The following is a 13924-nucleotide window of genomic DNA, read 5'->3' as shown; positions in this document are numbered from 1 at the left end:
GCTGGGATATGGATTTTGTTTCCTTTTAGCTGTCAAATGATGCCAGGATGTTCTGTTCATAACAGTCTGGCTGCACAGACAATCTCCTGCTATCTAGTTCTTTATTCAGCTTATGAAGAATAAATGATGTAGTTGACATGCAAGAAAGTATTGTTCTTTTGTTATTATTCTCTCTGCTTAGGTCATCACACTTTTTTACTTCATACTCTTAATATAAGTGAAAATATGAAACTCTATTAGAAAAGCAGAGCCAGAGAATTAATAGCGTAAGTGAAGACAACTGAATATATCACAAATGGGTGACTTCACAAGAGAAGAGACAGAAGACTAATTTTATTAACAGCCATAGAAGCTTCTTAGTCAGTGAGCACAAAAATCTTCATCCCTGCTTCGCAGCTCTGTAACAGCCTTTTGGTTATCACAGCAGTTTTTCCATAATGTTCAGAAGTCAAACTGAAAGCAGCCCAGTGAGGCATAACTATACTATTTCTGTTTTAGGTATTAGCTCACGTGATGCCATCTAAATTAACTTCAGCAGTGTTTGGAACAGACCCTCATTGCTTACTTCTTTTTGCTTCAAATACATATAATTTTACATAAACTGTGAAAAAGAAAAAAAAAAGGTTATAAAAATCTGGCATTATAAAATCCTGTAAGTTAATTAAGAAACGTAAAATGTGAACTCTTTCAGTGATGGATCCTAGCAACTGCTTTGTAGTTATTAAATTCGGTTGATTCTCCATAGTTATTTACTCTCAATTTTAGAAGCTCAGTTGTCTTTCAGTATCTAGAAAAAACAAGTAATTGAGATTTATAGGTTTGAACACCCATTTGGAAAAAAAAAAAACATTACAACTATATCGAGCATATTCAAAAATAGTAGTTGGATTGTGAATAAAAAGCTTTTGAGCTTCCTTCATTTGTGCTTCTAGATTACAAAGCGATCTGTTCTGGTGTGCGACAAAAACAAAAGGCTCAGTTATGCAGACACGTGTGGGTAACCTACCTGTGCAAAAAAGGGAAAATGAGCACAAATTATTCATATCCCCTAGCCTTTAACACGAACAGTATGAATAGAGAAAGCAACCAAGACAGAGCTTGGTATGTCTTCTCTGGTTGCACCACACGGGGGCAAACCAGACTCATCAGAAACGAGACGAGTCGCCGCTGGCTATACTTAACCGCTAGCACTGACCGAACAGAAGTAATATAAGTAAGAATTAACCTAGAAGAACAAAACTGTGTACTTCTCACGATTTTTTTTTTTTAAACATTAGTTCTGTTTTGAAATCGCCGCATGCCATGGTGGCACGTGCTGTTCTTATAACTCAGATATAATGTGGTAGAAGATACACTGTTCTATAAACCTGCCCAAATCAATAGCCTGCCAATTTTCTGGTGAGGATTAGCCATGAGTAGCAGCCTTTTTCAATGATGCATCCAGAGGAGAACAGAAAAGAATTCTGTTGTGTTGAATTAGACCGGTATGTCAAAATGGTTCCTCGCCAGTTAACACCTAATACACAGGTCCACTAATCTTTACACGCCCAGTTAATTGTTAGAAGGTTAAAGGCCCGATACCAACTTTTGTCTGAGCTGACGCCTAGCAGCCAAAAGTGGTATCCATTTCATTTAACTGCTGTCGAATGCAGGACCCGCACTGATATAGAATTACAGTGTTTTCTGAACGTGTTTCATACCTCTCCTTGCACTTGTTGTATTTTATTTTCCATTCATGTTGCCCATTAGAGCATTAAAAGGTATTACGCTTATCATTAGTGCGCTGAGACTGGCACTGATTCAGAACATCTCTAACCCTCCATGCAGCCCTGTCATACTCACGTTATTTTTTCGAACGTGTATCTTGTCAGTCTTGTCACTATCTCAGGAAGAAATGGAGCATTGTTGCACTGGGATTTCGGGCAAACTCATACTTAGTTCCTGCCTTAAAGATTAAATCTGGGCAGGTTGTTCTGCCCACAGCTAGAAGAGGTACCCACAGCTTGTTTGCTCACTCACTACACAACAGGAAAACAGATTTAGTTGTGCTGGTTCCTCCATTTCTCTACCCTTAGCTTGCCAAATAACCCTAAACTACAACATGCAGAAGAAATGAGGATCCAGTATAGAGAAGACAAGATACACAAAAGTGATGGAGAATTAATTCCACTATGTGTAGAGCAGATGAGCCAATACTGAGTCTTGGCCTGTATTAATCCATCACTTAGGAGCCAAAGACATTCTTTAATCCCAGGCATGGTGCTGTAGTAGCCAAAGACACTTGTGTTAACTCTGAAAACCATTCAGGCAGAAAATATACAAAGCACTGGGATTTAAAAGAAGTAGAGGATTCTGAATCAACACCATGGAACAAGTTCATAATGGCTGCTAAAAATACTTTGTACAGACATAGCAGAAACATTTCTAAGACTCAGCAAAAATAGTAAATTATATTTTCCTTCTTTGGCTATTAAATATGTATGATTATTCAACTATACAGCTTATCACCTCAAGAATCCTCATGTCTTGTTATATTTAGCTATATTTATTATTAGTATTATCTTCTATTAAAGACAAATGAAAACATATCTATGCAATCACTAGCATTAAAGAGAGAAGAGACCTCCTAGGTCAGCAGGTTCCTCTTGCCATTGCAGTTATTCCCTATTGCATATTTATTTATGCTTCTCAACTTTGGTTTTGTATTTCATAAATAAATAATACAATAATACCATCATTTCCGTTGTGGAGAGTATTACAGAGTTTAGTGCCTGTTGCTATGAAAAAATGATCAGAGATGTTATAATATATGGAAACAAGGTATCCTCGTCTTATTAGTCTCTCTTCTATACTGTGAACTAAATAATTGTGAACTAATGGGGAGAGCCAAGTCTCCAGGAGCTCAGACTGCAGGATATTAATGGGTTTTTGTTCACAGTAAGACTGGGGCCAGCTGATCAGTGCTACAAAAATACTGCTAGCAAGAACTGCATATTTTCCCTTACTTTCCCTACTGTCTCAGCTGATCTGTCCTGATGTAGAGTTTGGAGTAAACAGAATGGAGGGGGCAGCATAAAAACTGGGCTGGAGAAGACTCAGCTGGAGGCTTTGAAAGGAGGCTGGTGGCTTGAAAGGTTACTGGGCATGTCTGCACAGCCAACCTTCAGGAGGACTGCTCGGAAGTCCCGTTTTTTCAAGGTGGTGTAGCTGGAACAGATTCGACCGTGTATGCTTACATTGGGTGTCTTTTGCATCATGTCTATTGAAGCTATTAAAGTACCTTCTGCCTTCATCTGCTCCTGTATAGCAGCATGAAAGGAAAAGCAGCCTCCACCCTCCCCCGTTTCCTTTGCAATTCTAAGCCGTTGCTAAAAACAAACTTCAAAATGAAGGACCAAGTTTCCATATGGACAGATGTTATCATCTTGAAACTCTACAGTTACTATGCAGTGTCTCAGATCCTTCTTCAGATGTTTGCATAGATCCCAGTGTAGTCAGGTAACAGACACTCTGAGTAATAAGAAAGAGGAGTATCACCTATCTGACAAACTGAATTTCCAGTCTCTTGAATTTGGGAGACTAAGGTATAGCATTTAACAGAAGTCTGAAGATCATTGCATATTGTGCTTCACAGACCTCAAACAAAGGTGTGCTTCTGAAGAAAGATGTATATGCTGTTTATAATCTAGTGAAACACACTTGCAGGGAGAAATGGAAGAGATTCATGGCTAATTGATAGATAGCAAGTGGAGATGCAAAATTCATATTCTCAGAATCAGTGGTGAAATGAGTTGTTCTTTGGTAAGCCAAGTGCACAGAGAAAAAGTTGGAGGTAATCTAAAGAGTTTGCTTTTATCAGTTGAAAAGTGCATGTCTGAAACTTTCAGACTGTTGGGTCTTTGCTCTTCTTAGAACATTTCTGTGGAGGACGCCGTGGAGGAAGTTTCCCAACAATGACTTTTAAATTCAGTGCCTTTGCATTGGAGCCGATAATTACCAAAAAAAAGCCAAAAACCTGTTCTAGGTGCCCCTGCTTGAGCAGGGGGTTGGATCAGGTGATCCAGAGGTCTCTTTGAATCTCAACCATTCTGTGATTCTGCGAAAAGATGCAGGTGATGCATTGAACAATCAGTCCAGTGGTGACTTTGAGAACAAGGTCCCTTAATTTAGTCAGTATGAAAATGTCAAGGAAATGTCTTAAGGAATTTGGACAGTATTAAGAACGAGATGGCCATTGGTATCGCTTGCTGATATAGTGGCAAGGTGCACTTGGAGCCTGGAGTCAACCAGTCTGTTTAAAATGCAGCATCACAGACAAGGATCTTTGGCAACCAGAGCCAACGGATGATGCTGGTTGTTCCTAATTTGAGCATTTTCCATTCAAAGGAACAGGTCTGCCTTGCAGCTGGATGTCCACAGTGTATAAAGATTTCTGTCAGCTGTTGCAATGCTGCTGACAAGAGATGGTTCACAGCGGTGACATTTAAGTAGCCCATCGCAGTGGCTGTGGGCATGGGCCTGGTATCTGACACGTCCTGGGAGGTCATTTCCAGGCAGGTTGGAAAGACGGTAGGAACAGACATCTGCAAGTGATCTGTCAAGCTGCCTTGGCTTGTAGGAGGGAATTAGAAACTGTCTTGCTAGTTATCTGTCTATAATGGCAATCAGTGGAAAAAGGGGAAAGAAATACAGGTAGCCTGTAGGTTATCACTGTATGAAATTAATTGATAAAGAGCTTGAGTTCATTCTTCCCATAGCACTGGGAGCAGTAAGGCGAGAATCTCCCTTTAGGAAAATGTCACCTTTCAACAGATTTTTGCAGAAATCCCCTGTTACTGCTGCCTGCCCGCTGAAGAGGCATGCCAGGGCACTGATGCAACTGTGATATAGTCACCCCCCAGCGCGAGCATCAGGCTTGCTGTCGGCACAGAGGGGACAACCGAGCTCTCTTTGCTTATTGATTTACTCTCTATGGTGGGAATTTTGCCTGTCAGGACTTGTGCTGCAAAATATTCAGTAAGATTAAGAGTCTTGGCAGCCTCAGGAGGGTGAATGCTAAATTTAAGCTTTCAATACTGGTAATTTTATAAGTTTCAAAGCAGTTTGCTACTTTCTTGGAAAAGAAGGAAACTATTAGTCTTAAATCATCGGGGTTATATTTAGTTCAATGGATAGTGGCAGGCAAGGTTTTGCACAATTGAGTGAATGTAATTATCCTGCTGTTACCAGAAGAAAGTTGCAGTAAAAGTCATACGACAGTTTCAGGAATATGGAAATGCAATAAAAATGCAAACTTTTGAAGGAAGTAACTTTTCAAAGCAAGGTGATATATATTCAGTAAAACTACATCAGAATTGCATACCATATTTTGGATTGCAGGAAATATACTGGAAACCAGCATTCATTATTCTCTTTCTTTTCTGAGTCAAATCATGATATTTTAGAAATTGAAAAGTTTATAATGGAATGGATGAAATATTTCCAGTTTTAATAAAAAACAGATGAAAAGGAAGAATAAGTAAACCATATTAGCATTAGTTATGTGACAAATACAGCCATGTAATAATAAGTTCAACTAATTGCCATTTTATTGACGTGCACTTAATTAGTATCTTAATTACAGAAATCTCAAATATTTATTCACTCAGTATTTTTTACACACCTGATTGCTCTGATGACAGTTTTAAGAGCAGGGGTGAGATCTTCTACTGATACATCACACTGGCACCCTTTATCATCATAAACATCATCTGTTCCAAGGCTGGTGTCAGCTGCAAAATACAAGAGTGGGTTTAACAACAAGCATTTAAAAATGCCTTCCTTAGTGTTTTCTAGCTGCCTGCACAGTGATTCTGGAAAAATGGGGACTACAAATCAAGTAAGAGAGATTCATCAGTTTATGAACTGTATGATGCACTTGTTTGTGTCGAGGATTGTGTCATAAAATGATCGGGTAGTCCCCACTGAAAATGGTAAAAGTCAGAGGGGAAGAAAGCCTTGCTATTTTTCATACAAATGAATAGTGTAGTTCCGGTATGTCTCATCCTGACATCTCACTGTTTTTCATCACATTCACTGTCTTAAGGAAAAGCGGTGAGCTAGCAGATGTAAATGGCAGAGGCAAAAGCCACTACAGTTATATTAAATTGTTATATTTTTTACCACCATCAATGAACCTGACTTTTAAAACAAAGAAAAAGTCCAGAAGACTAAGGAGTCTGTGGAATGATCTAACACTTCCTTTCAGGTAAAAATAAATGAAGCACCTTTTTGCCAGAAATGAACAGAGAATGACAGCAACGTGGATCAATTGCCCCCTTAAACTTCACAGCCATGTAGACATTGGAGTCTTTGCAATAGGAGCTCAAGTGAATGAGCTCAATAAAAAAATGGATCCTCTATACTTTCCTAACATCGCCTCTGCAGGGTTACCATTTGTGAATAAACTGGAAATCTCAGAAGGGCCCAGTGTATCTCAGTACACAAACAAAACAGGGATTCATGCATTTCACCTTTTAAATCTACTAGGAATACTACCTTATAATAAACAGCATTGTACTAGGCTGCACATGCAGGAACTGGTATTACTGTATTGTCTTCACAGATTTAAGTTTTGGCCATAATTTATTTTGATGAGGTATGACTTTACAAGTCACGACCTAAAATATTAAAACAGCCCTTAAAATTTAAAGCTCATTAGTTTGAAGGCCATTTTTGGACAGGAACTGGAAAATGAAGTTGTGGCATTTTTTAATTCCTTATAAGACCTTAATCTTATGTTGCTGTAGCCTCATGGTTGGCACTCTTCTGACAGGAAAAGACAACAAAGATCGCTTTTATGCTTTCAATGACTCATGAACTAAAACTACCCCTGTTAAAACTTAGAGCACTCAAGGATCAGTGTGTAGTTTTGAACAGAAAGAAAGTGAGATATACTCAGTAAGTGGCTTGGTTAAGGCCATGTATCTGTGGCAAACCAGAACTTTGGCTAGTTCATTGCCCTCTAGAATATCTTTTCTTTTTTTGACTGTTGCTGAACTGGTACATCCCTGAGGAACAGCTACTGTAGCTGCGAAGAGCACAAAATTTTATTGTTGACACATCAACAACACAATATAATGAGATGGTTTATAGCCAAGTTAATGACGTCCTCAGTTACACACACTGAACAATCGAATGGAACCTTAATTGTAAAAATTAAATTTACATACAAAACTGGAATTTTCCCTTCCTTGCTATTGTTGCAAGTCAAGCCTACAATGATGTTCACTGGCAGTCTTTCAAAACCTTTGCTACTGACTCTGTTTATTGTACAGATAAAATGTAGATGTCTCTCCACCTGTCCTGCCTAAATAATATTTGGATCCCTGTCCAAAACATATAATTAACTAAAATAAATTATGCACTAAATTATGCAATTATTTTCTTCCCATCTCCAAAGGTGCTGGGTATATGACACTAACTTTCCAGGTGTTAAGTTTGATTAGCCTCTCCAGTTCTCCCAGTGCTGAAATATCCCTGCTCATTTCTAAATGCCATATGAAAAAAAAGTTTTTTATGCTACTGGTATTTTCAGTGGCTCTCTAAGGTTTGAACCTACTCAGTTATGCTGGTGTAAATTAGGAATAATTTTGCTAAGGTCAGAAGAGCTACAGCTATGTAACCCCAGTGAAACGGGAGACTCCAGCTTGAAAGTTTAAAATAAACATGTTTCTAATGATTATCTCACTGATACGGTTCTTGGGTCCTTTGCCAAGTACAGTGTCATTAATAAAAGGGCCTCCTTAATGCAGCATATCTTTGCAGAACTGTTTTGAGAACAGTGTGGTGCAATTATAGTGTTTCATGTTGCTCTCATGTGTATACAAAATCAGCAAAATCTTTAGACAGACGCTGGAAAATTCTTATAAATTTAAGCCAGCTTTAAGAAGAGATACTGCTCCTAATAAATCACCTTATTTTTTCTTTCTAATATTCCCACTGACATGAATTTCCCTCATTATAGCAGGCGTTCAGTACCACATGTCAATAAAACTTGCGAAAAGCTATAAAACTTGTTTGATTCATATGGGAAACATTCATGTTCCTTCATAATACTAAGCAGACTTGGGAAAAAGTTTGGGAAATGCATAGTAAGAATTTGGAAAATAAAAATCCAGCTTAAAAAGCCACTGAAATCAAAGTTCACATTCTGATGAATTTTTCCAGTGGAAGCTCATGTTGTGTACAACATAGTTATGAGGTGAGATGTACTTGTATCGCTTCTGTCCCTCTCAAGTTCATCCCTGAGGTCAGGACTGTGTTGGGGCCAGTTTGGCCTTTGCGGTGGCTCCAGCTGTTAAAAGCACTGCCAGTTCCCAGACGGGGTTAAGCTGTGGCCTCTGACAAGCCCCACTCTGTTCTGCTGCCTGTCCTCGGAGAGGTTCCTACCCAGCATTAACCGGGCAGGTAGACCTTCCAGTGCCAGGTCACACCTAGCCCTGCACGTGTCTGCTCCCTCTTCCATCCCTATACTCCTTGGCCATGTCTTCCGCTCTCCATCGGGGTGTCCATGGATGGCCCAGGTGGGCTCCAGAGGCAACCCTGGGCAGCAGCTGCTCTGCATGAACCCAGGCTTTGCCAGGCCGTCCTGGCATCAGCAGTGGTCCATCTTTCTCTCCAGGAGCCTCTTCTAAACAGACCTTCCAAATCTGTTGCTTGGGCAGCTTGTGAATCTGGTCTTAACGATGGCCTGAGAGCCTCCTAATATACAGAATTTAGACATAACCCTGCAAGTCTCCCTAAGAAGGGTTGTCAGCTGGTTGGAGAATCCAGAAACAATTCCCCTTTTCTAATACTAGCATCTTTACAATTTAGGATGTGTTTTGATCCTAAGTTTCAGTCTGTAAAGATTAAATGTTTAAATTGGTGTTTATTTCACAACTCATTGGCCAGCCACCATTATCTCACAGTCTTTGACGTTATATACTTTGGGCTAATGCCTTGTTTTTGCCACTTTTTAATTTCTTCCTCTTTCTTCCTTAAGAGCAGTCCTTAATTTAATCACATAGCAAATAAGCAATTACCAACAAATAGAAAGAGGCATGCACAAGCCATTAAAATCATCTTGATATTTCCCAGTTTATCACAGTATTTATGCATTCTTCTTGCAAACTCCAGTTAGTTATGATCACTCTACATGAATATGCTAAAAATTACACTTCTCTGAATTACACTGTTCTGTAATATTATTTGTCACCAGCAAAAAATTATGTTTGTAGCTGCATTTCATATGGCTCTATGCAAAAGTTACACACAAAGCTTGATTTATTATTTCTGTAAGCATCATGTGTCCTTTTTTAGAAGTGTTTTCTGTTTAATAACACGCTTTGACATTGCGAAAACTGTGACACTGCTCTGATCACCTTCATAGCTCCATGCTTTAGATGTCAGTAACATTCAAGTAATCATGTGCCTGTTGAACAGAATAGAAAATATTTTATACTCTTTAACTTGTTTTCTGGGAACTGCCATATGCTAGCAACAATAATCAAGCATTAGTAAGTGCATGTGGAGGCACCATGAATAGCCCTATGGAAGCATTCCCAACATAGTGCCATTTGAGTCACCATCCCTGGAAGTCTTCAAGAAATGTGTAGATTTCGGACTTAGTAGCATGGTTTAGTGGTGGACTTTAGTACTAGGTTAAAGGTTGGACTAGATGATCTTAGAGGTCTTTTCCGACCTGAGAGATTCTATGATTCTCTGATAGTCAGCGGTACGTTGATCTCAACATAGACCTTTTGATTAGTTTTTGGAAGCCTACAGAAGTGCTTCAGTCTTCCTCTGACTCTGTAAGAGGTAGCTCAGGCTCTTTGTATGGGTAATCTACATCATTCTGCTAAGGTTAAGTACTCACCTTTTAGACAAGGCAAAACCTAAATAGGTGCCCAAAGTTGGCAGTTCACAGATGACCCTTGATTATTCATGTTACATCACAGCCTTGTTTCAACTTGGTAAAAAAAAGCACTGTTTTGAAAAAGATTTCTGAATGATTTTCATTTTAATGCATGACTCCAGGTGAAAGATAGATGGGGGCCTAATTTGCACAGGTGCTGAGTTACATCAAGCTATAATTTATAAATGCCATTTGAAATCCTGAATTCAACACAGGAATTGAAGTTCAAACAATTCATAGGAACCACTGGAGGTCATCTGGCCCAAGCCCCTTGCTCAAGTCTAGGATGCCCGCGAGGTCGGTGCATTTCACTCACTTTCACACTGCCTTTCTTTACCCTTAGCATTTGCTGTGGAGAAATGAGTTTTCAGCCCATATTCTTTAAAAAAATGAGTTATCCTGTATATATTTTATGGTACTTCCACAAATGTCATAATGCACAGAATGTTTCACAAAATCTCAATTACTTTTTTCCCTCAAAAAATTATCGTAAGTACAACACTTTCATGTTTTTTGTTCATACAGTTCACACAATGTCCCTTTATCAAAATAAAATGCAACTCAGCTTAGTAACTTTGTTTAAATATTTCATGAAACTTCTCATCTCTGCACCAGCTCTCGGTGTTTTCCTGTTTTTTGAAGCATGAATACAAGTTTCCTCCACTGCTCCTAGAAGTGATGCTCTTTCAAAATTTCCCTTGCCTTGAAACATCAACAAGTTGACTCTCTTTCAATAAAGAGTTCACATAAATCATTTTACCATGATTGCTTACTAAGCTGTGTAGGAAACTGAAAAAACCAACGCTAATTGGGATGGAACTTAATCACACACTTAATGATAAGAATGCCCAAAGCTCCCCCAAACAGGGAAAGGCAGCAGCACATGTTTACATGCTTTCCAGAGCAGAGGCCAGAAAAGGAGGCCCAAGGGAGTGAATCATGCGTTTATTTCCTTGATCCCTGGGAAAAAAAAAAAAAAAGAAAGAAAAAAAAAGCAAACTTTCTTCTAATCATAAAAGAAGGAAGGAGGCAGGACAAGTAAACTTCCGTGATGTGCTCTTCACTTTCACTGTGTAATACTTGCCTAGAAAATAACACAAAATCCCTTGGTAATACACAAAAGTATTTAAGTGGCAAAATTAAGAAAGAAAGAATAAAGATTATGACATTTGAAGACATTTGAAACTGATGCCCCCTTGAAAAAGGAGCAGAGCCTCACTGCACCAGCTCTTAAGAACTCCCTCTCCTTTGTACAGAACCTGAGCTTCTACCCTACGTGGTATCTATGTGGAGTGCAGTAGTGCTATATGCATAGTACATCACTTTCTCATCTCCTTTCTCCTGAAAGTGACAAAGATTTCTGGATGGGGAGCAGAAAAGGACATCAGAACTGAAATTCAGTAGAATTCTGAATTCTGCTTTATAAGCAGGACAGTATAAAGGATATCCCCAGGAAACTTTTTATATGCATGAATATTTCTGAAAAAGCTCAGATTTGGCAAAAACAGAAGATAGGATTGGCATAGAGGCTTTTTTACATATTCTGGGTATAATTATCTAGTCTCCCTTACTTGTAAGTGCAATTTTAAGGTCAGAAACCTAATTTATTCCAGTTATCATATAATGCACACAAGTTCTAAATATCTAAAATTCTAGCATTCCCTGCTAACAACTCTCAACTATCTTTAGTTATTATTTAACTTCTCAAAAATTTTCTGCACTGGCAAAATTTCATGGAACAGCTCCCACAACTTAATTAAAAAGGAGTCCTTTTCATTTTGAGTGATGATACGGAAAACCAGGAGACTTTCTAAAAACAATTCATTATATGCAAAAAAATCTGCAGTTAAAATTGCTGATCTTATTATAAATAGTAGCATGCTAGCCAGCAAGTTTAGATGGCCACATGAGAAGAGCAAGAAAAATGTTGGGTTATTCTAAAGCAATTTTTTCTTACATATACATATGATTTTAGTGTATTTTTAGACACACAGCTCTGTTATTCTGTGTACACTGAACACAAGTTATATCTGTAAAAGAAGTTGCAAGTATATATGATAAGATCTAGAACTGTGGACTAATGAGATAAATGTCATACCTAGTTGGCTGTCTCTTTGCTTGTCATTGTTGCACATTAGTTAATACACTGTTCAGTAGTCCAGAGGACCTAACACAGGTCCTACATCCTGGTCCTGCCGTTTGCAGGAGGTGGTGGATGTGAGCAAAGGGAGAGATGAGGATGCCAGCTTTAGATTCTGGTAGCCGCGAGAGATTCCAGCATTTTAAAAAGCTGTGAAGTATTTCTACAATAACAGCTTATAACAATTAAAACATTCCTCAAATATTTCAGATTTGGTGGAAGAAGGTTACACGGTGGCTGGAAAGTTTTATGAGTATCCTCTTAACTCATTTATTTACTCTTCACTACAGATAAAGTTACCTGAAATGCATGCAAATAATACTGTTGCATGGTGATCTGCTGCTTTCCCTCCCTCAGCTGAGCTTGCTAATCACCACTCACTAATCCTGACCACACTAAGGCACTCAGTTCAGTTAGCAGGTTAGTTATGACGTTATATGACAGAACCTAAATTATAGGCTCATATGGCCAGAACTTTAGTTGGAATAGAATAAAATAACTCCTCAAAACCAATGGACCGTACTTATTCACACAAAATGAAAAAAATGACTCAGAGCTCAGATAAGAATGTGAGATTATTTTGTAAGATCTTCCTAATTCATTACTAGTTACAACTGTAATAAATGAATTCTATCGAGTTAAACAATCACAAGAAAATAAATCTATTGTCCAGCACAAATTGATATATTGCAAATAAAATGTCATTTAGTCCCATCCTATGGGGTTGCACAAATTGAGCAGCTTTGTTTTGACATCACAGCTTCATTTTGAATCAGTAAATTTAAGCTAAACAAGATCCAAAAGCAACTAAACTAAGGACCTTTGCCACTTCAAGTGAACCATCTATGAGGTCAAGATGTTTGTGCTACTGGAAGGAAAACCTGTCATTTTTGCAATACATAAATCACATGGTAGTAACTGAGGACACGGGGGCTGAAATGCACAGTTGCATTCCTTCCTTGGCTCCTGTAATATACTCTACCCTGAGGATTTTGAGAAAGTACTCTGTAGGGAATGAAAGGCTAGAGGTCGTGTGAGCTTATAATGTTCAGGGATGCTGCAGAAATCAAATATTTCCGTAGAGAGTTCTTTTTAATTAATCAAATGAAATATGTTTGTAATATCTCCAGTGCTGAACACTTTTGATGTTTTATTCAAAAAGCCACACAACTTCTCTAGGTTACAGCAAATGCACAATAACTCATGCAGAGGCTTAGAAGCATGGGACGGTAGCGTGCAAGCACAGCCGGGCGTTTCTGTCCCTGCCTGAGGACTGCATGCCCAACATAACATCAGATCATTACTAAAGCTGTGGCCATGCAAGACTGGAGCACGGTTTAAGCAGGAAAGGTGCTGTTCCTCACGAAAAGAAGCAGGCAGAAAAAAGCCCGACTATTTAATTGCTTGGCACAGTGGGTTTTCCCCTCAGCAGTGCCCAGTTACCACATGTGTGCCTGAGGCCGTTCCCCATGGGCAACTTGGCCGCAGGGTCCCTGTTTCGGGTGGGCAGGGGCACGAGCTGTGCTGTGCAAGGAGGACACGGGGACAGGAGTGGGTCCGGCTCGTGCAGGTTAGGGGTCAGCCAGCACCGTCATCCAGCGCCTGTGCACAAGCCGAACAGCCACCAGCGATGCAAGCACCTTCTTTTGGGAAGGCTTCTTTTGGCACGACCCTATAAGCAACACAATTTCTCATCCCTTCACCATTTGGTAAAATATTCTCAGATGTGTCTCATATCCTTTTAAGTTCACGCTTTGTAAAACTTGACTATTTACCGTTCCTGAAGCCTTTGGAGGTTGAGTGACTAAGATTTCCATGAGATCTGCTTGGTAGCGATAATTCCCTTC

The 13924-nt window shown here is 39.1% G+C and overlaps 1 protein-coding gene across 6 annotated transcripts in view; it reads right to left on the bottom strand.

Annotated features, from left to right (window-relative positions):
* The window catches only part of KCNQ5 (potassium voltage-gated channel subfamily Q member 5), a 291688-nt gene that overhangs the window by 8452 nt on the left and 269312 nt on the right, over window positions 1–13924 (bottom strand). For all 6 annotated transcript variants that reach the window (XM_083830126.1, XM_083830130.1, XM_083830127.1 and 3 more), the window contains one exon: window positions 5663–5771. In XM_083830126.1, the coding sequence (XP_083686252.1) occupies window positions 5663–5771 (109 nt within the window). The remainder of the gene's footprint in view (window positions 1–5662; window positions 5772–13924) is intronic.

Source organism: Anser anser (genome assembly GCF_964211835.1).
Source record: "Anser anser genome assembly, chromosome: 3".
NCBI lineage: Eukaryota > Metazoa > Chordata > Aves > Anseriformes > Anatidae > Anser > Anser anser.
Note: the sequence above shows the minus strand (reverse complement) of the source record. Positions and strands in the feature narration are given on the sequence as shown.